The 12645-nt window shown below is 43.9% G+C and overlaps 1 protein-coding gene across 1 annotated transcript in view; it reads right to left on the bottom strand.

Annotated features, from left to right (window-relative positions):
• stxbp1b (syntaxin binding protein 1b) overlaps window positions 1-12645 on the bottom strand; it is a 31643-nt gene that overhangs the window by 6481 nt on the left and 12517 nt on the right. The window contains exons 2-13 of the mRNA XM_034692228.1: window positions 12543-12592; window positions 12341-12422; window positions 10078-10154; window positions 9860-9938; window positions 8327-8430; window positions 5930-6078; window positions 3405-3489; window positions 2858-2988; window positions 2613-2720; window positions 2357-2417; window positions 1959-2024; window positions 1546-1626 (exon numbers count right to left, since the gene is read on the bottom strand). Coding sequence (XP_034548119.1) covers window positions 1546-1626; window positions 1959-2024; window positions 2357-2417; window positions 2613-2720; window positions 2858-2988; window positions 3405-3489; window positions 5930-6078; window positions 8327-8430; window positions 9860-9938; window positions 10078-10154; window positions 12341-12422; window positions 12543-12592 — 1073 coding nt within the window. The remainder of the gene's footprint in view (window positions 1-1545; window positions 1627-1958; window positions 2025-2356; window positions 2418-2612; window positions 2721-2857; window positions 2989-3404; window positions 3490-5929; window positions 6079-8326; window positions 8431-9859; window positions 9939-10077; window positions 10155-12340; window positions 12423-12542; window positions 12593-12645) is intronic.

Raw genomic sequence — 12645 nt, 5'->3', positions numbered from 1 at the left:
TCAGTCAGTCAGTCAGTCAGTCAGTAAGTAAGTAAGTAAGTCAGTCAGTCAGTCAGTCAGTCAGTAAGTAATTAAGTAAGTAAGTCAGTCAGTCAGTCAGTCAGTCAGTCAGTCAGTCAGTAAGTCAGTAAGTAAGATTTATTCATAGAGCACCTCTCAGGAACAGAGGCCACAAGGTGCTTTACAACAACAACAATAGAAAAACATTAAAAGGCAAAACAGCGTTTGCAATTACAGTATCTCACAAAAGTGAGCACACCCCTCACATTTCTTCTAAAGATGATGCACAAGAAAGCCCTCAAACTGTTTGCTAAAGACAAGCAGACTAATGACATGGATTACTGGAACCATGTCTTGTGGTCTGATGAGACCAAGGTAAACTTATTTGGTTCAGATGGTGTCAAGCGTGGGTGGTGGCAACCAGGTGAGGAGTACAAAGACAAGTGTGTCTTGCCTACAGTCAAGCATGGTGGAGGGAGTGTCATGGTCTGGGGCTGCATGAGTCCTGCCGGCACTGGGGAGCTACAGTTCATTGAGGGAACCATGAATGCCAACATGTACTGTGACATACTGAAGCAGAGCATGATCCCCTCCCTTCAAAAACTGGGCCACAGGGCAGTACTCCAACTTGATAACGACCCCAAACACACCTCCAAGACGGCCCCTGCCTTGCTAAAGAAGCTGAGGGTGAAGGTGATGGAGTGGCCAAGCATGTCTCCAGACCTAAACCCCATTGAGCATCTGTGGGCATCCTCAAACAGAAGGCGGAGGAGCGCAAGGTCTCTAACATCCACCAGCTCTGTGATGTCGTCATGGAGGAGTGGAAGAGGATTCCAGTGGCAACCTGTGAAGCTCTGGTGAACTCCATGCCCAAGAGGGTTAAGGCAGTGCTGGAAAATAATCGTGGCCACACAAAATATTCACACTTTGGGCCCAATTTGGACATTTTCACTTAGGGGTGTACTCACTTTTGTTGCTGGTTATTTAGACATGAATGGGTGTGTGTTGAGTTATTTTGAGGGGACAGTAAATTTACACTGTTATACAAGCTGTACACTGACTACTTTACATTATATCAATGTTTCATTTCTTCAGTGTTCTCCCATGAAAATATATAATCAAATAGGTGCAGAAATGTGAGGGGTGTACTCACTTTTGTGAGATACTGTACATACAAAAACATGACATAAAACAGACAAATTAAACAAAGGCAAGTCTAAACAGATGGGTCTTCAACTGCTCATCAACAGTGTCCACAGTTCTAAGTTCCACAGGGAGACTGTTCCAGAGTTTAGGACCAACAACCTGAAATGCAGAGTCCCCTTTAGTTTTTAACCTGGTACGAGGCACAACCAATAAATCCTGATCAGAGGACCTCAGAGTCCTGCTGGATTTATAAGGCTTCAGCAGCTCCCTAATGTAGACTGGAGCCTGACCATTGAGCACTCTGTACACAACAAGAATTTTAAACTGGATCCTACAACCTGTACACAACATATCTTACTCTATAACAGTGTAACAGTGGTGTGTGGGTGTGAGATTCACCTGTTCCACGCGACACAGTTTGTCCACAGTGCCCTGGTAGCGGTTCATACAGTCTTCAGCCAGGTGGAGGTGGGTGGAGTACTGAGGTCAGAGAGGAGAGGTGGTGTTAGTGAGAACCAAATCAGCTGCAAACAGAGAGATGTATCACAGGTCCTCCAATCACTTTACCCATGTGCCGCCAGGTGCACACTTAATGCACAAATATCATACCGTGCATGATATCAGGACCAGGTTTTACTCAAATGTTGATCAGAAAACTCAACAGGGAGGTCCATCACTCTGCCTTTACAAAGATCTGTGGGTTTAACCTTCATTTGAAAGGATGCAGCTCCTCATGGTGCTTCAGATGAAAACACCAAACATAATGAAACCATGTCATCCTGTAAAAAACTGAGTGAAACTGCAGCCCTCACCTTGCTGAGCTCTTTCTGGTACTGAGGCATCTTCTTCAGCATCTGAGACAGCTCCTTCATGGTGGTCTGAAAAACACAGGCGAGAGGTTTCATGAATGACTGTAACCCAGTTTGCTTTAACACAAGAGCTAAAGGTGAAGTGTTCAGAGTCAGGTAAAGCACTCCAAGCTTTCAGGCTTCTGTTTGTTAAACTTAAGAAGTCCATGTTGTAAATGTGTGGAGTGATTCTGTTTCTTTAAAGCCACCACTCCCTGTTCTTTGGATCCGTCTCATGAAGAAGATCTCTGGTTTTGACTTTCTTTCCACCTCTGAGTGATGGAGTGAGAGACCTCTGGGAGCAGAAACAGAGAAACACACCCTGAAACTAGGCAAACACAGTGAAACAGTGTGTCCTCTACCTTTTCTCCCGTGTTCATCTTTTTGTCGGCGGAGAACTCTTTCAGAGAGCGAGTCACAGCGCTGAACGGAGAGAGAGAGACAGAGACAGAGACAGAAGAAGACGAGGACAGTCAGGAACAAAAGAGAAAGAGAGACATTACCAGAGTGTGACAGCTTTGTGTCAGAGGTTTGTGGAAGAGGAAGGTGTTTCTGTGAATATTTATCTGTGCTATGAAAGTGTGTGTGTGTGGCAGCAAGAAAGTCAAAGCCACTCACGTTGACACCTCAGCGATGTGTTTGTGTCTCAGAGTCAGCCACAGGTCATCATCCTCGTCCAACACCACCTCCTTCGTTCTCGTCTCCCCCATCCCGCTGGTCTCAAAACTGACAGAGAGGGAGAGAGAGATTCAAAGACTACATGTAGGTCTAACAGAGACAGTGAATTTCATCCTTCAAGTATTATTGAAGCAAAGACAGACTCAGGTTTTATGCTTTCACACCTCTTTCACGAGCATCTTTACCTGTAGACGTCATTCTCGATGCCCAGCAGGTCGTAGGACATGGCCTGCAGCGTGAGCTCGTGCAGGACGGGCGAAAGGCAGTCAAAGCCTCGATCCAGGATGACCAGCTGAGTGCGAGACTTGTCTGGACCCTGAAGGCATCAGAAAGGACATTAAGACTCTGCACACTCTGTCTAGACTACTTTCTACCTTTTTATAAACACAGATTTTAGATCTCTGAAGTGAAAACTCAGCATCTCTAAAATTTGAGTGTTTAAGAACGATGGAAGTGTCGTCCTTCAACACTGAAAAGATCTATAAAGCAGTTTATTCCTTCAGCTGAGGACAATACAAAGCAAATTGACAGATATCCAGCAGTAGCCTTGACATTTCCCTCATGTTCCAAAAACCAGTTCCTAAGAGTTTTGGTGAAGAAACTATTACTTTAACTTGTCTGTAACACTAGGGTCAAATCAAACAGTGAATATGTCTTTCATTTTTACGTTGTTGTCATGAAGAATTTCCTGTTATCATTTTAAAGAAGTTTATGAGATATCCGGCGTCATACCTCTCCCATGGTCGGGTCGTCAGCTTTGTATCCGTCCAGCTTCTCCTGAAGCATCTGAGCCAGCACTGCACAGTCTTTGTACTCCCTGAATCCAACACACAAAAATGTGTTTAAACCTGAGCAAGCATCTCAGTCATCTGGTTTTCTGTCTCTCTGCTGCTGTATTTGTGTCCTTTTGTCACCTATCATATTTCTATCACTGTTTAATTTAAGGCACTGTTTGTCTGATTTTAACCCTCAGACTTCATGCTTTATATTTCACTAGGATTGATTCCTCCTTTGTGTTACTCATATTGTGCATGTACAAACTTTATCTTACTGAACACAAAAAAAAACATTTCACAAAACACTAAAATGTTTTGTAGCCAAAACAATTAAAAGAAGACCAAAATTAAATGTCTCAGAATGCACAAATATTTCATAAAAAGATACAATATTTTATGAATTAAAAAAATGACAAAAAATAGAATTAATAAAAATAGCTTGAGAACAACATATTTCACAATAAATGTATTTAAAAAATATTCACTCACTACACACAATTTTTATTCCTGTATTTAGACAGAGTTCGGCTACGTTCAACTTTTACTTCTTAGTTTTTGTCTCGTTTTTTAATATTTTTTAATTTAGTCAAATATTTTTCTGTTTTGTGAAATCCCTTTGTATCTCATGAAATATTTCTATATTTAGTGAAACCTTTCTCTGTAGCCTGTTGCTACGGGCCATTCAGTCTCTGTATTGTCGGAGCCAGAGTCTGGTTCGCATTGCAGGCAGTAAGTCGAATTCGTTCCCGGTGGGGGTTGGACTCCGCCAGGGCTGCCCTTTGTCACCGGTTCTGTTCCTAACTTTTATGGACAGAATTTCTAGGTGCAGCCAAGTGGCGGAGGGTTTCCGGTTCGGTGGCCTTGGGATTCCGTCTCTGCTCTTTGCAGATGATGTCGTCCTATTGGCTTCATCGAACAGTGACCTCCAGCTCGCACTGGGACGGTTTGCAGCTGAGTGTGAAGCAGTGGGATGGGGATCAGCACCTCCAAGTCTGAGTGCTCAGTCGGAAAAGGGTGGCTCGCCCTCTCCGGGTCGGAGGGGAGTCTTTGCCCCAGGCGGAGGAGTTTAAGTATCTCGGGGTCTTGTTCACGAGTGAGGGGAAAAGGGAGCGGGAGATTGACAGACGGATCGGGGTGGCGTCTGCGGTGATGCGGGCGCTGTACCGGTCTGTCGTGGTGAAGAGAGAGCTGAGCCAGAAGGCAAAGCTCTCAATTTACCGGTCAATCTACGTTCCGACCCTCACCTATGGTCACCAGCTGTGGGTAGTGACCAAAAGAACAAGATCGCGAATACAAGCGGACGAAATGAGCTTTCTCCGCAGGGTGGCTGGGCTCAGCCTCAGAGATAGGGTCAGGAGCTCAGACATCCGGGAGAGGCTCAAAGTAGAGCCGCTGCTCCTCTGGATCGAGAGGAGCCAGATGAGGTGTTTCGGGCATGTCCGACTGGGAGGAGGCCACGGGGAAGGCCCAGGACACGCTGGCGAGACTATGTCTCTCAGCTGGCCTGGGAGCGCCTCGGTATCCTCCCAGAAGAGCTGGTGGAAGTGGCCGCTAAAATGTTTCTGTGTTCAGTTAAATCTTTTTCGTGGTCCTGAAATGTTTGTGCAGTTGACCCACAGGGCCACCGTAGCTTTCTCTGTTTGCTGTTCATCAAAGTGGGTTTGGTTTCTAGTTTAGATCACTTTGATACTGACAAATCTGTGACAAGTGCTCTAAAGCTCTAAAATGTTTTCTGCAGTCATGAAATGTTTGTGAAGCTGACCTTAAGGGCCACCGTAGAAATCGGTTCCATAACTTATCTTGTATCATTGTGTCTGTTCTATCATACATTTTTTATTCTACAATCCGTGGAAGATTGTTCAAGCATGCATTCGTTCACATCTTGATATTGCAACACGGTCTCAGCAGATGTGTGTCTAACATGAGTCTGGTCCTGCTGGAGGTTTCTGCCTGTTAATGAAAGTTTGTCCTTGCCACTGTAACTTCCCAAATGCTGCAAAGTGCTCTGCTCATGGTGGATTAAGATGAGATCAGACTGAGTCCTGTCTGTAAGATGAGACTGGATCTTATCCTGTCTTGATGTTGGCTCTTTGTTAATAATAGAACATAGAGTACGGTCTAGACCTGTAACAATCTGCATTTAGACTCGATCCCTCTCCGACCGTTTGGTGCTACCCTCCATATTTTGCACTGCCTCCCAGGTTTCTGTTTGTATCGAGGGGTCTGAGGCTCAAGGGTGCTGGTTAATAGCTCTTCATAAAGCCCTTCAAATGGACTGTTTGTAATGAAGACTTCAAACAGAGCGGGAGACAGAACTACAAAAAAGCATTGTGAGTTTTGCATTTTGTATCATGCATTATTGAATACACATCTACATATTATGTGCATATTGATGCAGCTGTTTAAAATGAATTTAAATATCTTATTTATGGATGCAAAAGGAAAAGCCACATTGAAACAGGTTGTCATAATGGGTCTCACGCTCTGTATCTGACTCCAGGATACTCTTTGAGAGTGGCACAGAGGGTGGCGATCTGCTCAGCACAGCGCTCCAGCATGTTGTTCTTCACGTCAGCCTTAAACGGGCTGTAGAAGTCCTGAAAGGCATCCACTTTGTCCAGGGAGAAGACCTGCACACAGACGACGACACAGGAAACATGAGCTCTGATTGAAACTTCAGTCCTGTCTGCAACATCAGAACGGATTTCTGTGGCTTTCACTTGAAGAGGTCAGGCTTTCTGTTATGGTATAAATGTTTCTTCAACATTTTGGAGAACCCTTAAGGAAACACTAATCTCTACAGTCAGCCAATGAAAATATATTGTCTTCTATAAACTAACATCTGAAGGAATGATCCACTCAGAAACACAGCACTAATAAAACCCTCCCTCACACATGTTCACGTCCACCCATCTGTTCCTGACTCCATCACATGATAACATCCCTGTGCTGTCCCTTGTCACACATCCTCTCTGTGCTCTCATTGATTGGCAGAGGCTGAGCGCTGATGCAGTCGGCCAATCAGGTGAAAGGATGAGTCGAGGGTGAGGGGGCTGGGGCAGGGAGGATGTGCCCCTCCCTCTCAGGATTAAAACTACAGGGCAGCAGAGGATTGAAGGCTAAAGCTGATCCAACACAAACACAGTCGTCTTTCTCTCTCTCTCTCTCTCTCTCTCTCTCTCTCTCTCTCTCTCTCTCTCTCTCTCTCTCTCTCTGTGGAGGTGAGGAGGGGGATCAATGTGGTTTCAGTCACTCAAGGAGAGTTCCTCTGGACAGCATGGCCTGGTTTCACTCTTTAGGCTGACTAGCATTATGAGTCAGAGTCTCACTTTGGATTCAACACAGGTTAAGCTGAGCTCTGCTGAAGTACATCTCGATTAAACACAACCCTGTTTCATTTTTAGGAGCCCTGAGCCTAATTTAAAGAACAATGGGTTGTCTGAGATAAAAACTAATGGTGCTGATTCTGCCGAAGTCTTCCTCTGCGTTAAAACTCAGCTTCAGGCTTCTTAACTTGGTCATCACTTTCTTTGATGTCCTACATCTTAGCTCTAAAAATCACATTGTTATCTTTATTTCCTGACACTTCAAAGGACTGAAGATGGAGATCATTGTTTGCAAAAAGCTGCTTTAGTTTGAGAAAAAGTTGAATCACTGCATGTTACTGAATGATGAGAATCAGAAGCAGACGGACAGAGAGTCAGGTTGGGACAAATACTCTTTGCACACAGCCTTAGCACTGCAGCTGCTGCTTTGTAGCTCTTTAATGCATCTTTGTTATGAGGACTTGAGGACTTTTGTCCTCTCTGAATAGTTGTGAATTCATTTTAGCAAGCTGCAATCGTGTTATCCTCTGAAACTGTGAAAACATCCACACCGGTGACGCCATTTTTAAACTCTAGTTAGCAGCTGATCTTTTACTGTACACTTACTTTAACTCTGCCTGTCCCATTAAAGTTACTAACCATAGACCTTTCTGAAGCTTTCTGAGCTCCATTGTCTCGTAGGTCCCTCTGAGCTGCCGTAGGCATCCTCCTGCTGTTGCGGACGTTCTGGACTCCAGCTGATACGGACGTGCTGGACTACAGCGGCAACAGCTTCTACTACTCGTCTCATCACTATCACCTCTCTCGCTTACTCCCCTCTATCTGTCTTTCAAGACCCAACTTCGAGGCATGATGGCTGTCTAACGTGAGTCTGGTTCTGCCTGAGGTTTCTGCCTGGTAAAGGAAGTTTTTCCTCGTCACTGTAACTAGCTAAATACTGCAATGTGCAATGCTCATGGTGGATTAAGGTGGGGTCAGACTGAGTCTTACCCTGTCTTGGTGTTGGGTCTCTGTTCATAATTTGACATAGAGTGGTCTAGACCTCCTATAAGCGTCTTGAGATAACTTTTGTTGTGATTTGGCGCTATACAAATAAAGATTGATTGATTGATTGATTGTACTTCTCCTCTGTATTCAATGGAGGATCCCATACTGCACCTACTGTGTCTGTATGTAGGATTGTAAGTAAGTAAAAGAAAGCAACTCTTATCAGATAAAATTGTGTTATTGGAATAATAAATGATAATAATAATGTATTCCCATTAGTCTGATATTGCCCATGGTTGTAACAATAAAAGTGTTGTTTTTTAACACAGTAAAACATTTACAAAGTGTGCTGTATAAGAATGTGAAAATCTTTACAAAAATGCAGATATTAAAACACACATAACATGTCAGATAACAATGAACTTCAAAGCGGCGGCAGAGCGTCAGGTTTCTCTGCAGGTTTCAACAAAGCTGACTCAAATCCTTCTGAACCTCCTCTTCATACCTGTGCTGGCAGATTATGAGCTGCTGCAGTGATCTAATCCCAGTCTAGACAGAGTCTCACCTGAGATTCATAGGGCAGAAAGGCGATGTGGATCTCAGTCAAGGCCTTCATCGCTTTGGAGGCGCGAGATTTGGTCAGGAGCCCAAACAGCATGTCAGGGATCGCTGCAGACACACGGACAGGAGAACACGATGACTGAGTGAGAGAGTTAGAGGTGTTTGATTGAGGGTGGAGGTTCTTTTGAGAAAGAGTTTTCTTTAACAGAGGAGAAGAAGGCACACCTAGAGATCAGTCAGGTTAGTCACAGAGAATGCACAATGATATCACTCAGTACCTGAGACCTGACCTGAGGCATTACCTGAGACCTGACCTGATACCTGTCCTGCGACATGACTTGAGTCCTGAGTTCTGACAGGAGGCCTGACCTGAGACCTGACCACAGACCTGACCTGAGACATGACCTGAGATCTGACCTGAGACCTGACCACAGACCTGACCTGAGACATGACCTGAGATCTGACTTGAGACCTGACCTGAGGTCGGACCTGAGACCTGATGGGAGGTCTGACCTGAGACCTGACCTGAGGCCGGACCTGAAACCTGACCTGAAGCCTGAACTAAGGCCAGGCCTGAGACCTGACCTGAGATCTGACCTGAGGCCTGACCTGAGAGCTGACCTGAGATGTGACCTGAGTTCTGATGGGAGACCTGGCCTAAAATCTGATGGGAGGTCTGACCTGAGCCTGACCTGAGGCCGGACCTGAAACCTGACCTGAATCCTGACCTAAGGCCGGGCCTGAGACCTGACCTGAGATCTGACCTGAGGCCTGACCTGAGAGCTGACCTGAGATGTGACCTTTGTTCTGATGGGAGGCCTGACCTGAGACCTCACATGAGGCCTGACCTAAGGCCGGACCTTAGACCTGACCCTGTGACTTGAGACCTGACCTGAGGGTTGACCATATATCTGACCATAGACTTGACCACATACCTGACCATAGACCTGACCTGAGGCCTGACCTGAGGGATGACCATAGACCTGACCATAGACCTGACCTTAGACTTGACCTTAGACCTCACCTGAGGCCCGACCTGAGGCCAGACCATAGACCTGATCTGAGACGTGACTATAGACCTGACCATAGACCTGACCTGAGGCCTGCAGTTTTTATGTAAAGTCAAGGTGAAACATGAAATAAATCTCTGAATGTTGTTGCAGTTTTATAATTTTGATGGTTTACAGTTATGATTTCTAATTTTTTATTCCACTCTGAGGAGGGTTTCTAAATCAAAACAACCAACATATGCAGACACATTCAATCAGACGGGCTATGTGATGTTCTCAAAAGTGACAAATACACTTGTGATCCTCTCTGAAGAAACTTCCTCTCAGCTCAAACAGACTCAGAAATTCAGACATGTCTCTCTCACACAGTCCTGAGCTCCATGTTATTTACAGTAAGTGACGGAGTCCTTAACTCTGTTCTTTAACGTTGAGTATCTTAAAGCACATCGTAAAACTGTCTTTATGTCCCTCAGAGGAGTGTGTAAATGTTCCAGTTATATTCACTGGTGTGTGACAGATGTACTCACTGTCAGTGAAGAAGACGTGAGCTCCTCTGTATCTTGGATTTTGTGGGTCCCTGAAGTCATCGATCAGACCCTCGACAGACTGAGACGGGAGAAAACAAAAGTTTACATCATCAGCTTTTCAAACACAAAGCACAAAGTGGTATCACTCAGTGTTTTTCTCAGTTGCTGGACAATGTTGCAACATACCATGGGATGATGATAGAGCTGAAAGCACTTACCTCATCTGAAGGAGTGATCAGGTAAATGGCCTCCATGCTCGGCAGGGGCTCACGCTTTTTGTTGATGTCTTCTACAACTGGAGAGCACAGCAAGACAACCATAATCAATACTCATCCATCAGGTTGATTACACTTTAACTATATAACTATCAGTGTTGTGGATGAAAACAGCACATGTTTCATTTTTTATTTTTTTGGAGTTCTAGAAAAAATAAGCATCTAAATCAATCTGAATACCTTTGTGTATCAGAGTGTGTAAGTTTAGGAGCTTCTAAGAGATCTCAACAGTCTCCTTAATATGCTAACTGGACCTCCTGACACTCCTGTGCAGTTCCTCTAGTGTCCACTAGAGGCTGTTTCCAGCAGTGAGCCAGTCTTTATTGAGACCAATGTTAAAATGTCCAAATTCAAAGAGTTTCTAACTAATGTGGAATAAAAAAAGATTCTCTTCTCAAGGAAGCAGGGAGGACAATAAATAGCTGGTTGTTCGTTTATTTTGTCCATTATCTAATGTTTGAAAAGACAGTGCTGAAGTCATTATGTAGTTAGCTTATCTCTAGGGTTGCACATGTTGAAAAACACTGAGACTGGATACGTACAGGACTACAGGAAATGAAACCATATAAATAAAGCGTGTTTTATGTACATATAAATTTAAACATTAACTATTGTCTTTTTTATAATTTATGACATTAAGTCTATTTTCTTGAACAAAACAAAACTTATCTCTTATGTTTACCACACTTGGTTCATCCATTCCCCCACAAAACTGACACTGGACCTTAATATCACCAATGAATGAGCTTCATTGGACTACATCAGTCTACATCAACACTCAGGCCTCCATCTAACATGTGACATGTACATGCTGAGAGAGAAAATATTGATTGTACACGTTGTTTATGCAAATGCTCATTCCTAATTGCCATACCAATAAATACGTGATTCATCATGCAGGCCTACCTGTCTCAGTAAACTAAGGAAACCAGCTTTCCTTAAACCAAAGTGACATAAATTCTAACCAGTTCTTGCAAAGCTGACCAATCAACTCAGGGCCTGAATCACAAATGAGACAAAAAGATCTAGTCTGCTTCGTAAAGCACATGCAAAGGGGTCTTTGCCCATGTGTTCTTCGCTCGTACAAACGAGCCAGTTTGCATTCATCTGGAGGAAACTTGGTCCCTATCCATGCAAAAGAGCATCATAACAAAAATGTCTTACAGCCACTCACATTTAGAGTGGAACTTTCATTGTCTGCTGTTACTTGGTGGTGACTGTGCTGCAGTATTTGTGAGCTCAAACTATTCCACCTCTGAATGACTGATAAAATATACGTCTGTTCATAAAGTCTGTTCAACAAAACTGTGATAGTTACAGTCAGAGGTTAAACCACGAGGCTGTCTAAGGTGCATATGGACACTTCCACATGTGTGGAGACATCTGTTGATGAGTGTCTATATCAGGAGGAGGTGCTTTGTTGGCTCTATCCAGAGAGGAAGCTTTGATATGGATGGTGTTATTTTTTACACATCCATTAATGAACAGACTTCCCAAAACACTGTACTGTATGTAGCCAGAATCAAGCTCCATCTGGATGAAAGCGCACAGTGCAGCTCTGTGCAGCAGCAGAGAGGAGATGCTGACAGCTCATCTCTACAATCAGACACAAAACAAGAGCAGGTGCTGCAGAACTTCATGGGCATGTTTGTGCTTGTACATCATCAGAGCAGTTTGCTTTGTGAGGGATGCACCACTCATGTTGCTGTCAGCAACTTCACTTCACTTTTAGTGAATCCCCACTCAGTGAACATGCTGTTGGTGAGCAGCAGTGTTTAAAGGGTGATTTGTTTGTTTTATGGAGCAGAGATTATTTAATCTCACAGGACTGGGCAGTCACTGTGTCCCATCAAACCAATTAAATCAAGAGCTATCATGATCTTGTGTTTAAGGCCGACACTACAAACAGCCTGAGAAGTAACGAGACACATCAAAGAGAAGGATGATACATTGAACCTTTGTTTTTAAATGGTTTCAGATCTGAGGCATCAAAATAAGATTTATTTTCTGTATGATAGCTTACGTTTCCTCACATTAATACCCATAAATATTTCATCTAAGTATACAGCAGATATCAATCAGCCACACAGTCACGGCCGTTAAAGGATCATTCCGTCAAAACTGAAGTGACCTGCTCTCAGTTTGATTAATGTGACTCTGAAGCCTGAGCTGAGGTCAGCTGAGGTGTGTGTGTGGTCGTACTCACTGGTGATGCCCTCGGACATGATGTCTGTCATCTTACAGCAGGAGGAGATCATCCTCATACTCAGCTTGTCCACCACCAGCACCTGAAGACACACACACACACACACACACAGAGGTGGGAATGACTTTCATTTCAAATCTCAGGCTCATGATCGAAGGTCAAAGATATCAAACTGATCAGGACACAAAATCAGAACACTCACCTTCCATTTTCCTTTCTCTCTTGCCTTCTTGATGACATTGTTCATGATCTCTGTGGAGGAGAGAACCAAACATTTGTGTCAAGAAATCAACATAAAACCATAA

Source organism: Notolabrus celidotus, chromosome 9, assembly GCF_009762535.1.
Source record: "Notolabrus celidotus isolate fNotCel1 chromosome 9, fNotCel1.pri, whole genome shotgun sequence".
In the NCBI taxonomy this organism is placed as follows: Eukaryota; Metazoa; Chordata; class Actinopteri; order Labriformes; family Labridae; genus Notolabrus; species Notolabrus celidotus.
The sequence above is the reverse complement of the archived record's forward strand: the minus strand, read 5'-3'. Positions and strand labels throughout refer to the sequence as shown.